Source organism: Squalius cephalus (assembly GCF_949319135.1).
Source record: "Squalius cephalus genome assembly, chromosome: 11".
Lineage (NCBI taxonomy): Eukaryota > Metazoa > Chordata > Actinopteri > Cypriniformes > Leuciscidae > Squalius > Squalius cephalus.
Window position 1 is genome coordinate 24,857,844 of NC_137132.1, and position 18,366 is coordinate 24,876,209.

The 18,366-nt window shown below is 39.3% G+C and overlaps 1 protein-coding gene across 3 annotated transcripts; it reads right to left on the reverse strand.

Moving 5' to 3' along the window:
• Positions 1-7,170: 7,170 nt before the first annotated feature.
• Positions 7,171-14,665, reverse strand: LOC307166959 (NLR family CARD domain-containing protein 3). 3 transcript variants are annotated; one of them, XM_079885772.1, is made up of 14 exons: positions 14,500-14,665; positions 14,108-14,177; positions 13,478-13,577; positions 13,156-13,251; positions 12,853-12,948; positions 12,513-12,608; positions 10,553-12,343; positions 10,079-10,252; positions 9,526-9,699; positions 9,164-9,337; positions 8,886-9,059; positions 8,632-8,805; positions 8,108-8,281; positions 7,171-7,815 (listed from the first exon to the last, which is right to left on the reverse strand). In XM_079885772.1, the coding sequence occupies exons 3-14, from the start codon at positions 13,516-13,518 to the stop codon at positions 7,635-7,637; spliced, it is 3,345 nt and encodes a 1,114-aa protein (XP_079741898.1). In that variant the 5' UTR covers positions 13,519-13,577; positions 14,108-14,177; positions 14,500-14,665; the 3' UTR covers positions 7,171-7,634. The 3 variants fall into 3 exon arrangements, with proteins under 3 accessions (XP_079741898.1, XP_079741899.1, XP_079741900.1); XM_079885773.1 differs by having other exon boundaries at positions 14,475-14,665; XM_079885774.1 differs by lacking the exons at positions 13,156-13,251; positions 14,108-14,177; positions 14,500-14,665 and having other exon boundaries at positions 13,478-13,571.
• Positions 14,666-18,366: the final 3,701 nt, after the last annotated feature.

The following is an 18,366-nucleotide window of genomic DNA, read 5'->3' on the forward strand; positions in this document are numbered from 1 at the left end:
TCAAATATCAGTCATAATCAATAAACGTAATTTCTTATGTTTTTTTGTATCAATATTTATTTATTGATCCTTATTCATTTCATTTCAAATACAGTTTCTGAATGTTATTTACAAAAACACTTATGCTATTCATGATCAAGTAGGCCTATCGTATTTAATGGAAACTTATTTTTACCGTTAGTAACGTGAGGCAAAAGAATGAAGGATAAACTGAAATTCACAGCATTTCAACACAACATCTGCTCACGTATTTGAAGGCTGCTATTGGATCATCGAGGCTAAACGTCATATTATGCGACTACGCATTACTTTACGGAGAGCTTACGACCTACTATACGTTCTGCCTTACGAACAAATGGTGCAACGGAATAAAGTTCAGAGTTAGTTACAAACTAGCTAGTAGTTACTAAGCCTCTAGTGTGGACTTTACGTTCCAATTTAAGAAAGAACTTACGAACGGCTGGTGCAACCCTACCCAGGCGATTCCGTGGCGCCAAATCCGTTGTGTATTATTTGTGGTGAAAAACTGTAAGCTGGTTTTCGTTCATATTTGTAAAGCAGACCTTTTTAAATTTCGTTTTATTGTATCCTGGAATTTGTGTGCATTGTTTTGGATGCATATGTTTTTTTTATGGATGCTCAGGAAGAACAGCTGGTCTTGTGCACAGCTACAAATATAGTAATATCAATAAGCAGTTCATGCTCACATTAAAATAGTTTTGTTCTCATTGGTCTGATTTGGTATTTTTTTGTTAAAGGTTAAAGTTTAATCTCTAATTTTATACTTTTAAAAATGATTGGCTGAAATCACTAAGTTATGTGTTTGCTATTGTATTCTGAAACTGTCTGATTGTTGAAACTGGCACTTATTTTCATACAATTAGCCTTTGTTGTCACCTGTTGGTGTGTGAAAACACTAAGTTGCTGTTGAAGTGATTGTCTTTAGTGGTTCTGGAGAGATTTGACAGGTGAAATGGACTGGTATTTTCATACAATTTGCCATTACTGCCACCTGCTAGTGAGTGAGTGCTGTGTGAGTTGCTTTTGAAGTAGACCTAATTGTATGGCAGTAAAGGGAAATATTTTGTGAACCGGTCTGAAAGTTTAAAAAGATTGGTATATTCATACAAGTAGCCTTTGTTGCCATCTAGTTCATTATGCAAATAAATGATAGGCTGTTACTGTTTTACACAGTGATATGTTCCAAACGATGCATCTTAAAATTGACAACTGGTCCCTGGAATTTTTTTTATGAATATGCTGGTCCCTGGCACAAAAAAGGTTGGGAACCCCTGCTCTAAACCATCAGGAGTCAGCAGTGAGAAATAAGGTTCACACTTGATGTTTGTTTTAGTGCACTTCACCAAAACCACACTACAACAGAATCGTGTAAAACCCAGTAAACCTTTAGATTATTACTGTTTTGACATTAGAACAAAATACTGTATATGAATATGAGAACATGTAAATGACAACTAAATTAAACAACGATATTTTAAATATTTTCTAATTTCACAAAACATTTTTAATTTCGTGAACATTTTTATTAAACACAGACCTTTATTTTCATTAAAAGGAATTATTTCTGCTATTGTAGGCTCATTTTGCAAATGTAAGCAACTAATTTAGACGCTCAAACTGAGTGCCGGTGTGGTGAGCCTTACATGCTCGGCCAGATTCACCTCGAAGTTAAGCATCATCAGAAGCGGAGCCGCACGGAAAGTTACATGACGTTGTGTCTGAGAGTGGCTTCTCCCATCTCACTATAAGAGGAGCGACACAACGTCATTACGACATTCATAAACCTCTTAAGGTTTATAAGTTATCAAATAGCTTCCATGCTGGTTGCTGGCTAGTCATTCTGGTACTAACCTTCTGGACAAACTACTGGCCACCACACCGTTTTCCGCCTGACTCCTTCAATTTGCATTCCAGCTGATTGCAAGGATTGTTCGGTACCTCAATGATGGAAGGAGTCATGCGGACTGTAACGCGGTATGTTGTTATGGGAAGAAGGAGGTGGGAACCGGTGAACATTCAAAGATATTTAATGATAAAAATAACACAAATACAAAACGAAAGTAAAAGACAGCAGCCCCTCACAGACGACTGCTGTCACAATAAAACAAAACAAAACACAAACTCAGGCCTGTTCCTCTCTCGCTCTTCACTGTCGTCGCTCCTCCTTTATGCTTCCGCTCCTCCGTGAGAGATACGAGACCGGTGCGTCGCGCAGGTGTGGCTCATCATTAATCACACCACCGGCCTCGTGCTGCTCTCCCACGGCCCTCGGTCTCGTCCTGCTCGCCACACAGAATATCCTGGCTATTGAGAGAAATTTTTTGCAGCTTTGCTCATGCAGGAACAAGATTTCATGCAAAGACACACACCAGGTCTGCTCTGCATGTCTTGGGCTGAAACATGCCCAATTGGCGATCAAGAATCCTGGTTCCTGTGAGCACAGTGTGGTGCCTCGCCATGAAGAGCCTTCATCGCAGGCTATCACGCCAAGCTAGCCTCTCGAGTCAGGATCCCCTCATGTCACCTAGCCCCGCTCCAGCTGTCACTCCACAGGTATCCATTCATATAGAGTTGCCCACAACAGCAACTGTATCCTGGGGTGAAACTATATCCCCTTTCCTTCCCCCTGAACACCCGGCACAACTCCTCGCTGCGGCGGGATCCATGGAGGAGGCGGGCAGGGGACTATTCTCTCCGCTTCTCAATGTTAATCTGCAAGATGCAAACACACTGCAGATAAATAAAATATTCTGTGTCCGACTGTGGTAGAAGAGACTCCTGGAGGAGGTTGCGGTTACCTGGAAGGACAAAGCGTTCACTAGTAAGCTGCTTGTGCAGGGTGGATCCGCTCTAGATGTAGAGGGGGTGGAGAAATTCTCTGCATGCCCCGTACAGAGCCATTAGATGCCACGCACTGGTACCTGAAGCGCACGGCAGCTGCAAATCTGACAATGCCATCTAAAGCGGACTAATTCCAGTCGAGCATGATGGTACTTCATGATGAATTCTGTTTCCTCGCTCCTCTCAGGAACCTGATGATCAGGTCGTGCTTTCTCACGGACTTACCTTCAACTGCGTTGTGATGTGCGACGACAGCGGCACCATACACTTTCAGGGTGGAGGGAGACAGCCTTTGCTCCAACCCTTTTTGCTGGAAGGAAAACAAGACACTGACCGGGCATTTCTGGGGTCTTCTTGGCAAGAAGAGCACCAGGTGATGAAGAGGTTCCACTTCAACGCGTAGGCATGTCTCGTGGACGATGCTCTAGCAGAAGTGATGGTAGCCACCACCGCTGGTGGTAGGGTACTCAAACCTGCCTCGTCCCGTCCAGGAGCCACACGTGGAGGTTCCAAAGATCGGGATGAGGGTGCCATAGGGTGCCCCGTCCCTGAGAAAGGAAGTCCTTCCTCAGAGGGATTGGCCAGGGAGGTGCTGTCGCGAGGAGTACTAGTTCGGAGAACCAGGTCCGGTTGTGCCAATGAGGGGCAACCAAAATTACCTGCTCCTCGTCCTCCCTGATCTTGCACAGGGTCTGTGCAAGAAGGCTCACTGGGGGAAAGGCAGTCTTGCGAAGGCCCCGCGGCCAGGGGGGTTCAAGACAACCATGGATCGGTTCAAGACGCGCAAGATTGGCCATAACCCACCAGATTTCTTCGGTAAAATGAAGTAGGGGCTGTAGAACCCGGACTTCATTTCGGCTGGAGGGACAATCTCAACCGCACGTAAGGTAGCAACCTCCGTACGCGTGACAGGGGCATTGCCACCCACCATAGTGTAACGGACTCCCCGGAAGCGGGGTGGAGTTCGTGCAAACTGAATCGCATAGCCGAGCCAGATGGTTCTCTCGACCCAGCGGGACAGGTTGGGAGCTCTAGCCAGGCTCCCAAGAACTGAACCAGCGGGGTGACGGGAACCACAGACGTACCCTCGGTGGGGCAGTGAAGCAGAATGACAGGCCCGGACGTGGGCGGCGTAGCGACCCGGCGTGGGGGTACGGTCATTGCCGTGTCCTGACAGAGGAGGCCAGGGAAGGACCAGCGTTCCACAGGGGGCCTCCTCTGACAGGGGTCTGGCGAAAGAGGGGGACGAGAGTGGCGAGGCTCGTGAGCGACGCACACTGTCATCCGGGACCTCTGGGGACTCAGAGGAAGGGGCATCAGTTCTTAAAAACAAAAGATTCTCCCCCAGCCCACCACCGAGGAAAGAAGTGGCCCTGCTACCAGCTCCTGAGAAGAACTGAGCCCTAACTCCAAGCTGCCCATCTCAGGAGTGCTGCTTAGCCTGGCGTTTTAGCTGGCTTAGGGGCGGAGATGGGCGGTGCCGCCCTCCTGCAACCTCCTCCTGCCCCGGGGCCAGTGAAGGAGCAACAGGGAGGTGGCCTCGGCAGGAAGCAGACTAAGGAGACCACACGGACGGATGGCCGTTGGTGCAGAAGGGCCTCAGTCTACTTCTGAGCGGTTGAAAACTGTTGGGCGCAATTCTCAACCACACCGCCGAAGAGCCCAGCCTGGGATGTGGGGGAGATGAGAAAACGAGTTCCCAGACACCCTCACATATGGCTGAGCCCATTCCTGGCCACACTTGTGGACATCACCTGGCCCAGAGATCACGCAGGTACCGATGTCGAGTTTCCGCGTTCTGTCAGTGTTGGCCAGGGAAGGACCAGCGTTCCACAGCGGCCAGGTTTGACAGAACTCCCGGGTCAGCACTGCCTCGAAGGCGAAGACAACACACAGCACAGCATGCCTGTGCCACAATAGTGGCAGAGAACATACAGACCATGATCGCCGCGACTACGAGTGCAGTGAAGGCGGAGGATTTACGCGGGCCGCGATAAGTCACGGGAACTGAAAAGAGGAGTGAAAAGAATAATCAGAAGAGTTGTCCAAGAGCCAACACCAAGGTGTATGGCGAATTTAGGGTAATGTGCAGTGCCATTTCTCCTCCAAACATGGTGTGTATTATGGCATCCAAACAATTCAATTTTGCTCTCATGTGACCACACTAAATTCTCCCAGTATTTCCCTGGCTTTTCCAAATGTTGTGCAGCAAACTTTAAACGAGCTTCAACATGCTTTTTTTCTTCAGTAATGGAGTCTTGCGTGGTGAGCGTGCATACAGGCCATGGAGGTGGAGAGCATTACTTACTGTTTTCTTTGAGAACACAGTACCTGCTATCTGCAGGTCTTTTTGAAGCTCTCCACAAGTGGTCCTTGGCTCTTGGACAACTCTTCTGATTATTCTTTTCACTCCTCTGTCAGAAATCTTGCGAGGAGCACCTGGTCGAGGCAAATTTATGGTGAAATTATTGTCTTTCCACTTCCATATTATGGCCCCAACAGTGCTCACTGGAACATTCAGAAGCTTAGAATGGTGCCTATAACCAATGCCATCATTATGTGTTGGAACAATTAGGTTGCGAAGGTCTTGAGACAGCTCTTTGCTTTTACCCATCATGAGATGTGTCTTGTGTGACACCTTGGCAATGAGACCTTTTTGTAGGCCATCCGTTGGGACTGAACCAGCTGTTATTAATTTGCACGGACAGGGGGCTGGATTGCTTTTTAATTACTAATAGTTTTAAGCTGTTGTCTTGGCTTTCCATGCCTTTTTGCACCTCCCTTTCTTCATGTGTTCAATACTTTTTCCCTGTGTCATTTCACATTATTACACATAACTTAATTTCTGAGCTTATTTGTTTTGGTTTCTTTGTATGTACTGATTCCTTGTGTTGTTATCAACATCTGGTGAAAATTTCATGTCAATAGCACCTTTGGAAATATATTTACTGAGAAAAATGGTGACGTGTTCAATACTTATTTCCCCCGCTGTATATGTCAAGTTGTTTATCACAGATACAGGAGACACAGATCTTGTAGTACAGTGAAATCTTGTACCCCAGGTCAGCAATGCCATTATAATGGTCTATTCTACTCTAGAGCTTTACTCTAAATTATCAGACCTTTCTCTGCAGAAACATATAACTCTAATTGATATAGTGTGTATTTAAAAAAAAAGTTTTTTAAAACGTGTTTTGTCCCGACTCTCAAGAATCAGTGAGAAAGATTACAAAATGCGCATTATCGCCTATTATTTGTTGGGCGACAGAACAAAAATGGTTAATATGAACCTTTAAATAAAAATTAATTACAAAATATTTTTGTAACAATATGTACATAAGTTACTTGTCAGGTATTGTTCACAAAAATAAGCATTAGATGAATAGTTGCCGTTTAAACTGTTAATGTTTCATCCGTCCCACCCGTGTTGCAATCGTCCGCACAGGCTACTTTGAAATGTGGAATTAAAGCGCCAAATGGAAATTTGTCTGGTTTGATCAATCATTATTCTTGATAAACTGCATGCTATACACACACACATATATATATATATGCGCCGTCAAACGTGTTTGCGATTTCGCCATTCTGACGCTTCTACTGCCTCCGGAGCGCCGCCGGTGGTCCGCCGACTCATTGCTATCTGGGCATATCCAGAAAATGCACGGGCGAACCGCTTGCAGCTCTTTTAGAGAGAGGAAAAGCTCAGCAGAGTGCTGAAGCGCCCAGGGAGAAACACACACACTGTCAGCAGATCACTGCACAGATCAGCAGCAGGCAATGCGATCTCGCTGGAACGCGCCGTCGCACCAACACACTGAAGAGCCGCTCGTCTCGTAGAGTGAAGATAATTCAGAATGGCTTGTGGGAGTGAAGAGAACTCTTGGCTCCAAGCGAAAACATATCTGCATGTTGCCAGCGTACCCACGAGGTAAGCCGGAGTTAAGCAAAACAGATTTCCATGGCATTTCTTTGCCATTGGCTCGTTTTATTTCTCGAAGATGAAAGGCTTTCTAAGCGAAACCCCATTCGTCGTCACAACGCAACTCATAGTGACCACGAAAGGGAACCGGGATTACGCAAGTAACCTATTGTTCTCTCACACTCGCTCAATTTCCATTTGCGGGAGACTCAAGGAACTTCCGAGGTGGGATGTCTGGTAACAGGTATAATTTTGGGTAGTGTTGAAATTGACACTCGTCGATTCCATAAAGCAATACTTTCACTACGCTTGCCATTGCCAACTTCTGCCAGTATAACGTTCTCTTCTTTTGCATTTAACATAATTTTTGCCAGTTGACAAACAGCTTTGTATACATGATTTTTAATGTAAGCACCATTACACACATATCTGCTTAGCCCTTACATAGACAAATTAACAGTTTGCAATGAAGCTTGCATTTCCAGTAAAAATAGCAATACTGCACCAGAAACATAAAAAAGATAAACAATAAAATGTATTGTAATATATGTAATACAGTAAAGTGCAATATTATCTAGCTAGCTACAGTTTTTTCTTGATTCATCCTTCCCATTGTGAAGACTTTGTCTGTGTCCTTGTAGCAAGAAGAATGTGGAAATCTGATAGTGTTTAGTCTGAACCAAAGAAAATGATCAGAGTGGAGACAACTTATCTACTTATCAAAATTAAACTCAGTGCAAAGACTCATAATCAATCTCTTTACATTTTACGACATTCAAGGATCATTTCAGTAGACCTACAGAAGAATAACAAAAGCTTATTTAAAACTGGATATCTAAGAATAATGATGTGATTAATATTGTAGTGTTTGCAGTTTAAAGTTTGAGTCATCCTTCATAGCAGACAACAGTTGCCTTGTTGAATCTACTAGATTGTTCATGTACAGATTAAGCTCTCTCAGGTGTGAGGGGTTCGATCTTAGAGCTGATGCTAGAACAGCACAAGCTTCATCTGTGAGACCACAATTTTCTAAACTGCAAAGACAAAAAAAAAAAAAAAAAAAAAAAAAAAAAATTAGACAAGAAGCCTCAGATTTGAATGTAGTTAATGAGGCACCCTAACAGAGAAGGTGCAAACCAAAAATAACACTTTTTTTATGGTCCCTTTTGAACATTCTGTTGGCTATAAATAACTTTGCAACTACTGTACTTGTCAACTGATGTCTAATATCTAATGAGAGTTATTAGACATGTAGGTGCAAGGTTACTTATAGTCAACAAAATGTGTTGAAGGGACCATCAAAACAAATTTACACAATGTTCTTACCGCAGTATCTCAAGTTTACAATCTGTCTTTTCCATAGCGGTACAGAGCATTTTCACCCCTAAGGTTCTCGGTTTATTTTGAGACAGATCCAGCTCTCTCAGGTGTGACGGGTTTGATTTCAATGTTGAAGCCAGAGCAGCACAACCTTTCTCTGCAATGTTGCAATCTCTCAGTCTGTAATAAAAATAAAAAAATCCTAATAATGTTGTGGAAAATTATATAAATGACGCAAAATCTAGATTGTTTTTTAATTTAAACCTGGAAATTAAGATTATAAAAGAGTTCAAAGTAACAAATAAGAACATTTGTGAAAATCGCACAAAAGGTCACATTTCCCATGAATTGTCCTCAGTTGTAATACAAATAAATGCACCTGAATATCTTGAATATATATAAGCAATACTGCAGAAAAAAAGGAAATGAATGTGAAAGATACCAGTATCTATTCTGAAAACTCAGAATATATTCTGACTTTTTGTTAATATGATGACTCATATTGAAATCAGTATTTTCATTTTGCTTACCGCAGAACTTCTAATTTACAGTTTGGATTTTCCAATGCAACAAAAAGTTGCTGCACACCGGAGTCACCCAGTTTATTCCAACCAAGATCCAGCACTCTCAGGCTTAAAGGATTTGATTTCAAAGCTTCGGCCAGAGCAACACATCCCTCACTAGTGACGTCACAATTCTTTAACCTGCTGAGAGAATGACACACTCATATCTGCCCCTAAAGCTTTGGCACACAAAACTTATTTGACAAAAGTTCTGATCTTGCCTTAGTATCTCAAGATTACAGTCAGAATGTCCCAGTTCAACAGAGAGCCTCTCTACACCAAGGTTTCTGAGTTTATTACTAGACAAATCCAGATCTCTCAGATGTGAGGGGTTTGATCTTAGAGCTGAAGCCAGAGCTGAACAACCTTCATCTGTGATACCACAGTCTCCCAACCTGCAGAAAACAAAACAAAAAAACAATTAACTAAATAAAACAAAACAATATATTATACTCTTTATTGACTGTGACATTTATTACTTTCTGTGACATAACCTTACCTCAGTATCTCCAGTTTACAGTGAGGATTCTCTAGTCCATCAGCGAGGACCTTCATTCCTAAATCTTTCAGTTTATTCCTGGACAGATTCAGCTCTCTCAGGTGTGAGGGGTTTGATTTAAGAACCAAAGCCAAAGCAGCACAACCTTCATCTGTAACACCACAAAGTCTCATCCTACAGAGAAAATGGCAGCAAAAATATGTTAGAGGACACACAATTCCAAAAAAATAACTAAATAATAATAATAATAATAATAATATATACAGTATATATATATATAGTATGCTATTCCTTAGCTAAAGGTACAGTTGGTAATGTCAAAATGTATGTTTTAGTGAGGATAATTCGAGAAGTTATCTCACCACAGTTTCTCTAGTTTACATTGAGGATTCTGCAATTCAGCAGAAAGAATCTTCAATCCAGTGTTACTGAGTTTATTTCTGGACAGATCCAGCTCTTTCAAATGTGAGGGGTTTAATCTCAGAGCCGAAGCCAGAAAAGTGCAACCTTTATCAGAAACACCACAAAACTCCAGTCTGCATAAAAAAGAAGTTTAAGAATTTACCTCCTGGTTTCACAGACAAGGCTTAAGCCTAGTCCCAGACTAAAATGCATGTTTGAGCTGTTTTCGCTGAAAGCAATTTGCACTGTATATCTTAAAATATGTCAGTGCCATTGTTTTGTCTCAAGATGCACACAGTGTTTTGTTTTGTTTTTTTCCAGGGCATGTTTATAAAAGCTATAGTCCTAATTGAACTAAGGCCTAATCCTGGCTTAGTCTAAACCCTGTCAGTAAAACCGGGCTTACATGTAATTCAATATTTCATTTTATTTACTATAAACAGCTGAATAAACCAAATGTAAGAAAAGAAAGGAAAAAACAGGGAAAAAAATAAAACAAAAAGATGAACTTACCTGAGCCTCTCCAACTGACAATGAGGATTTTCCAGTCCAGCACAGATTAGCTTCAGTCCTGAATCATTCACAGTACTCCTATTCAGATTTAACTCTTTCAGACAGCAAGTCTTTGAGCTGAGAACAGAACCTAAGGTTGTATAGCCTTTCCTTGTCAGGTTATGCTCACTAAGTCTGAAAGAAAAAAAACGTTTTGTTCTGTTTTGTGTTTTATATATATATATATATATATATATATATATATATATATATATAGTAATTTCAGCATGTGCATGTGCAGTGTTGAGTAAATTACCTCTGGAATTACATGAATATTTTAGATTAAACTGTTTTAATTAAAATAATCTAAATACTTCTAAATTCATTGAAATAACTCAATGCAAGAATAATCTTATGCCATATTTAACACAAAACAAAAATACAATTCCATATATATATATGTGTATTAATTTAATTACTTCCAGAATGACTTACATTGCAGTTCTGGATGCTTCAAGCACTGGCTGTAGCCTTTGAAGACTTTCATCTGGCAAGACATGTGTCCCAACATATTCATTTAAATCAAACACATCTAGTTTTTGCCCTGAGGTCAGCAATACAAAGACCATTGCTGACCACTGCGAGGCTGTCAGTGTGGCATTTATTCTTGCCCCTGATTTTAGATAATGCTGGATTTCCTCCACAAGGGAATGATCATTCAGTTCGTTCAGGCAGTGGAACAGATTGATCGATTTCTCTGGAGAAGGATTCTCTTTGATCTTCCCCTTTATGAATGTAACTATTCGCTCTTTGTTGTCAGAGCTGTTTTCTGTCTGTGTCAGTAGCTCTCCTAAAAGAGTCTGATTGGACTCCAGTGAGAAGCCTAGAAGGAAGCGAAGGAAAAGATCCAGATGTCCACTCGTACTCTGCAGAGCTTTCTTCACAGCTATCTGATAGACGTCAAATATTGAACCTTGTGCAGCACAAAGCAGAACTTTGAGTAGAAGACTCGGTTGGTCTAATTCATTTGTGTTTTGATTCACAAAGGAGAGGTACACATATAAAGCTGCTAGATGTTCCTGAACGCTCAGATGAACAAAGCAGTAGACTTTCCCCTGAAACAGCCCTGATTCTTCTCTGAAGATCTGAGTGCACAATCCTGAGTACACAGCAGCTTCTTGCACGTCAATGCCAAATTCTCTAAGATCTTCCTCATAGAAGATCAGATTATGTTTCTCCAGCTGCTGAAAAGCTAGTTTACCCAGTTTGAGAACCATGTCCTCAGCTTTCGATTTCTTCTCATAGTCCTTCTCATGTTTGATGTTGGTCTGAAGGATCAGGAAGTGTGTGTACATTTGAGTGAGAGTCTTGGGAATCTCTCCACTCTCTGCTCCACTCAGCATCTTCTCTAGAACAGTGGCTGAGATCCAGCAGAACACTGGGATGTGGCACATGATGTAGAGGCTCCTCGATGACTTCAGGTGTAAGATGATTTCATTGGCCAGACTCTGATCAGTGATTCTCTTCCTGAAGTATTCCTCCTTCTGTGGGTCATTGAAGCCTCGTACCTCTGTCACTCGATGAACACACTCAGAGGGGATGAGATCAGATGCTGCTGGTCTGGAGGTGATCCAGATGAGAGCAGAGGGAAGCAGATTCCCCACAATGAGGTTCGTCAGCAGCACGTCCACTGAAGCGGATTCAGTCACATTACACAACCTCACGTTGTTCTGAAAATCCAGAGACAGACGACACTCATCCAAACCATCAAAGATGAACATGATTTTACCATCATGTGGAGAGATTTCCAGTTGTTCTGTGCCCATGAAAAACTGTAGAAGGCCTTTAAGACTTAATGTTTTGTCCTTCAGCAAATTGAGCTCTCTGAAAGGAAGTGGAAATATGAGGAAGATGTCCTGATTCGCTTTCTCTTCAGTCCAGTCTAGAATGAACTTCTGCACAGAAACTGTTTTTCCAATGCCAGCAACTCCTTTAGTCAGCACAGTTCTGATGGGTTGGTTTTGTCCAGGTAAGGGTTTGAAGATGTCATTGCAGTTGATTGGGGTGTCCTCCATTGTGGCTTTCCTGGAAGCTTTTTCAATCCATCGGATCTCATGTTCATTATTGATCTCTCCATCTCCACACTCTGTGATGTAGAGCTCAGTGTAAATCTCATTAAGAGGTATGGGAGCACTGTTTTTTGATATCCCTTCATGCAAACACTCAAAATTGCTCCTCAGATTTGATTGGAATACATCTCGGATTTTATCAAGGAGTGAGGCATTACTGGAAATCCAAAATAAAACCAGTTATTCAACAAAAAATGGCATGCTACAGAAATGTTTTTTTTCTTTTCTTTTTTTTTTTTTTTCTGAGAATCCTTTTTTTTATCTCATGGTAGAACTAAAGACTGAAAAGATATATAAAGGAGGGTTTGAAATTACTGATCTTTTACCTGGATTCTTTTAAATCCCATGGTTTATTCATTGACTGATCACTTCTCATAGACTCATGGCTGGGACATGGAGAAGATCTCCCCATCTGCTCTGAGCTTCAGAGAAACAGAGACATTACAATTTAACAGTCCAAACTGTGAAACATTCACAAGCATGAGATATAAATTCAACCTTATAAGATATATACATATATATATATATATATATATATATATATATATATATATATATATATATATATCATTATCTCTTTTTAAAATCTTGTTGTTTTACATGACATTACAGAAAACTAAAAAGGTGATAGAGAAGGAAGCTAGATTTGAAATATAAATATGTTACCTGGATTCTTTTAAATCCCATGGTTTATTCATTGACTGATCACTTCTCATAGACTCATGGCTGGGACATGGAGAAGATCTCCCCATCTGCTCTGAGCTTCAGAGAAACAGAGACATTACAATTTAACAGTCCAAACTGTGAAACATTCACAAGCATGAGATATAAATTCAACCTTTAAGATATATATATATATATATATTTTAAACATTATCTCTTTTTAAAATCTTGTTGTTTTACATGACATTACAGAAAACTAAAAAAGTGATAGAGAAGGAAGCTAGATTTGAAATATAAATATGTTACCTGGATTCTTTTAAATCCCATGGTTTATTCATTGACTGATCACTTCTCATAGACTCATGGCTGGGACATGGAGAAGATCTTCCCTTCTGCACTGAGCTTCAGAGAAACATTACAGACATTACAACATTAATTCAGTGGAGCTTCCCGTCCTTCAGATTTAAGTGCTGCACAATTAAGCAGGTGCAATTGTCAGCGAAAGAGTCAATATTAATAAAATAAATGTGCAATTGTGTAATGTAAAAATAATTTAAAAACTAAAAAGTGAAGGAAGGAAGCTTTCATTTTATTGCATAAACCATAAACCTAAATCATGATCATTTACCTGGGTTCAAGCAAAGTCTTTTTAGCCTCGAGTTGATCCATTGAATGATTACTTCTAATGACCAGGTCTTGTTAAATCTGATCTCCCCTGCTGGATTGTGCTTCAGTGAAATAGAAATAGTGGTAACATAATATTAAGTTACCGGACATAAGACTTTTTTAATCTTACAAAGTAAGAAACAAATTTCACAGCCTGATATTTAGCTTAATAGTGTATTTAGTTGCCAACCTGTGTAGGCTATAATAAGCCAAGATTTTATGTTTTTGCAATCATTTACAAAATTATGTTTTTTATCATTTACAAAAATTATTCTGTATTAATGTTTTTTTTGTTTTTTTTTTAAATAAATATTTATAAATTAAAAACACTTAGTAGTTTGCTTTAGAATTAGTGGAGCATTCAGTCACAACATTTTCAGAACTCATTCCAGCTATAATGACTCTGAAAATAAACCAAACAATAGTCATAGTAACAAGTGTCTACAAATAAAAATTCAATGAAAAATACTGGACAGTAGTCACATTGTAAACATTCCAAAGTTTTTTGCTTTAACCAATCTATTTATCTCTCAAAACAACAGTTGTTTTTGTCACGGTAAAAGACAAACATGTAACCAAACTACTTGTGTACCTCATGGTTACGTAATTCTTTCAGACAGGTCAACTGACAATGAGACTGCTTTCAAATTCCAAATTCACATCTGAAAGTAAAATAAAAACCAGCCAAAAATTACTTTATCATTGTCTAATTTTTGTCTCATGTAGGCCTATATAAACAATATACAATTCATACATAGTGTTAACTAGTCTGGCTGAACTCTTTTTGCTTTTGTAGGTTTTTGAGGAAATAGATACAAAGTATATTCAAAAGAATTCGACAGATTAAAAGCTGATAGACGAACAATGTTTCATATCAAGCTAATAATAGTAATAATAAAAACAATCTAGTAAGAAGAATTGAACAACATTATAAAATTCTAAAGTTTGTTTATACTCACTTTGGCATTGATTTTAAGAGCGTACCTTTAGGAACAGCAGAACTTCCATCGTTATTGTATCTTATTGAATCTTTCAATCTTTATTGTAAAGATATATTCTCCAGCCCAGATGGCAACAACCCCGCAAATCAGTCTAAGATGTTTTCAGGCAATTTCTAACTTTAATTTCTGTTCACTTCACAGAACTGTCTGACAGCTCTCAGAGCACCGCCCACCCTCATCCCCGAGATCACATGAATTACAGGTAAACACCTGTGAAAAGTACGAACAGGACAGACCAGTTTCAGATAGAAGAAACACTGAAAACCATATTCACAAAACACTGTATGGCTAAAAGTAGCTCCTAACTTAACGACTTGGGAGAACTGTAGTGGTAAGATAAAATGTTTTGTGAACCCTGCAGTGGTTTCACTGGTCACGGATTGCTTTGAGCAGAAGAGGGAAACGATCTATGGCTCCACTCCACTCATTCAGTTCATTCCAGGCCAGCTTTTGTTTACTTAGCAACTGTTAATGAAACAATTTTCTTCTACGACGCCAATGGCATCACAGAAAAAAGAAGCAATTGGCTAAGAGTATTTTTTTTAAACAAATTATTGCAACTCGCCCTGTACAATCGTGATGTAATCAGTTGTGGAAAGAGTACTAAAATATTTAAGTAAAAGTATTGCTACTTGAGTAATAATTTACTTGAGTACAAGTAGAAGTACTGAAAAATAATATGACTCAGGTAAGAGTAAATAAGTAGTTTGCTTAAAAACTACTCAAGTAACTACGTTACAAAGTACTTTAGCATTATTTTTCTATTTTTACCTAAAATGGGGAGATGATAGCGATATGGAGCGCTAAACACTCTTATGTCATATCTGTTTCATTCATACTGGAAGCCCAGCACGGATTCATCCCTCGCGCAGAAAGTCCACAAGTCAGATTGAGTATTAAACTTATGACGTTTCAGGAAATGCATTATGTGGATATAATAACATGCAGACGTTATGACTGATGAAACATGAAGACAAACACATGATAGCGATAATATATCTGTGTTCATCAAGCTATCTCAGGTATTTTCATAAGAATGATGTATGTCTTTAAAGGGATAGTTCACCCAAAAAGGAAAAGTAAAAAATGAAAATTAGCCCATGATTTACTCACCATCAAGCCAGCCTAGGTGTATATGACATTTTTCTTTCAGTCTCTTCCAAGCTTTTTAATGGCAGTGAATGGCTGGAGAACATTTGAAGCCCAAAAAAGTGCATCCATCCATGATAAAAGTGCTCCACTTTTACTCCAGGGGGTTAATAAAGGCCTTCTGAAGTGAAATCATTCATTTGTGTAAGAAATACCCATAATTAAAACTTTATAAACTATAATCACCAGCTTCTGCCAGGCGGCCGTACGCATGGATTTATGGTGGAAGAGTAACCCCTAACCCGACGCACAATGTAATGACGAACGTGGAAGCTCAAAAGTAAGAGCAAAACAAAACCCTGGTCGCGAATTAGCAATTTTAAAGAGAAATGTCGGAGGATTTCTATATAATAGAAGAAAGTTTATAGAGCTTCAGTTTGTTGCACAGCCCTATTTGTTTTAACCGCGAGAGGCGTCTAAGCTTACGATACTCCTACATCCTACGTCATACACGTGTCACGGGTTACTCTTGTGGCGCAAGTCAATTTGCGTAGTATGCGTACGGTTGTCTGGCGGAAGCTAGTTATTTTAGATTATAAAGTTATAAATATGGGTATCTTTCTTATAAAAACCCATGGCTTCGCTTTCGAAGGCCTTTATTAACCCACTGGAGACGTATGGAGTATTTATTTTATCATGAATGGATGCACTTTTTTGGGTTTTCAATTTTTTCCAGCCATTCACTACCATTATAAAGCTTGGAAGAGCCAGAACATTTTTTTTAATATAACTCTGATTATATTCGTCTGTAAGAAGAATGTCATGTACACCTAGGAGGACTTGAGGGTGAGTAAATCATGGGCTAATTTTCATTTTTGGGTGAACTAATAACCCTTTAATGCAATGCTAATCAACATTCTCACTCTGTGTTAAGAAGCCACATGAAACCACAGAAGTAATTTCAAACATGACGGACATGTTTTGTGATTTTGGAGCAAAACATGATATTAAACTCATAAATTATAGTGTTTGATGGTATGCTAAGCAAACATACTAGCTTTTCCTGTTATCAAGAGCAATTGTTTTATTACTAATTTTGAAAAGTAAGTCCAGGTAAGATAAAAAAAGAGAGAGATTTACAACATTATGAATAAAAAAGTGCCAGTAAAAAAAATAAAATAAAATTTGAAATTAAATCAGAAATTAAAAAACTTATATAGTATATATATTTCGTCCAACCGAAAAAAAATGTGCTGGGAACCCACTATTGCTATAGGTAAGAACTACACTTTTATTGACAGATAAATCATGCGATCTTATTTCACTGTTATTGAGTTGTTGTTTTTTTATTTTTATTTTTATTTTAGCTTTGTACAAAATTTGCTTCGTACATTTAGTTTAACTGTTAAAAGGGCGAGCTTTACCATTCAATTGAACTGTGTCCATGTTTTCAAGGCACTTACATTGTTTTTGCTCCATCCATGCAATAACTGCGTCCATGTTATGAGCCATTTACTTCAACTGCTCAGTGCTCTGGTATTATCAATGGGATGACCTATTTCATGAGTTGCCATAATTAAAATTTAAAATCAGAAAATTAGCATAGCTCACTTACATTCACTAAAATATTGAAACGTTAGCGATTCTGATTCAAAACACGAGCGCCAGTGATTGAATGTCAAAGCGCGGTTTGAAGTCCCCGCCCCCCAGCCGAGTCAGACCTGTCTGTTATTGGCTGAAACGCATCAGATCTATCTGTGATTGGCTGAAGCGCAGGGCTCCACCGCAGTGGTTTTAAAAGTTTCTGTCAAATGTAATCTTGCCCTGTTTCTCCGTCGGCAGACTCGGCACATTTTGTCAAAGTACTTTGTACTTTTGGTGAAAAATAAATGTAGCGAATTTGAATACTTTATTTTTATTCTACTCAAGTAAGAGTACCACAATTTAATTATACTCAAGAAAGTAGAAAAAAAAAAAACGAAAAATCTACTCAAGTATACTGTAACTAAGTATTTGTAATTAGTTGCTTTCTACGTCTGGATGTAATACCTAATGTCATATGTGGCTAAATTTGTCATTCAGGCTGATCCTCCTGGGACCCAGGAATATACTTTATATTTTAGTGAATTTCTCTGACATAAATAATACATGTCACAGTTTTTTAGTCTGGATGTCATGTAAAGAGCACATTCAGGGCTTTTCAGAGATACCAAATGTTTGGAGGTTTTACCATGATAACCACTTAATTAGTCTTTAAAAATGACTGATATTAATTTAGTGATCAAATTTAACACTCTTTATGGAAATATGAAAATATTTTGTAATTATCATTTAAACAAATTTTCAATTGTTTGTTATAAATCAACATATCAGGAAAATGTTGGGTATCTAATCAAAATATCACTTTCTGTTACAAAACAGGGCATTGATTTTATACATGTCCACTGTAGAGGACGCCAGGACTTAAATCTTGTTTATGAGGCATTTTGGGAGACACAACAAGTGAATAGGGAAATTAATTATATATTCATATTCCTATGAAATATTAGATATTATTATAAAATTTCTCCCATTATCACGTCTTTTTTTTCATTACATGTTGCCCCAAGAACACATTAATATGCAAATTAGATAGTGTATAGATACATTGTATTTAATGGTAATGGCATTTATGGCTTTTATGGTATTTATCGCTTGCAATGCCAAGGTCATGGCATGGGTTCGATTCCCAGGGAAAGCAAGAACTGATAAAAATGTAAAA

Coding starts and splice junctions, on each gene's coding strand:
- LOC307166959 (XM_079885772.1), bottom strand. CDS start 13,518: ATGGATCAACTCGAGGCTAAAAAGACTTTGCTTGAACCCAG. Junction 10,253..10,552: donor GAAGCATCCAGAACTGCAAT/GTAAGTCATTCT, acceptor TTTTTCTTTCAG/ACTTAGTGAGCATAACCTGA. Junction 7,816..8,107: donor TGTAAACTTGAGATACTGCG/GTAAGAACATTG, acceptor TTGTCTTTGCAG/TTTAGAAAATTGTGGTCTCA.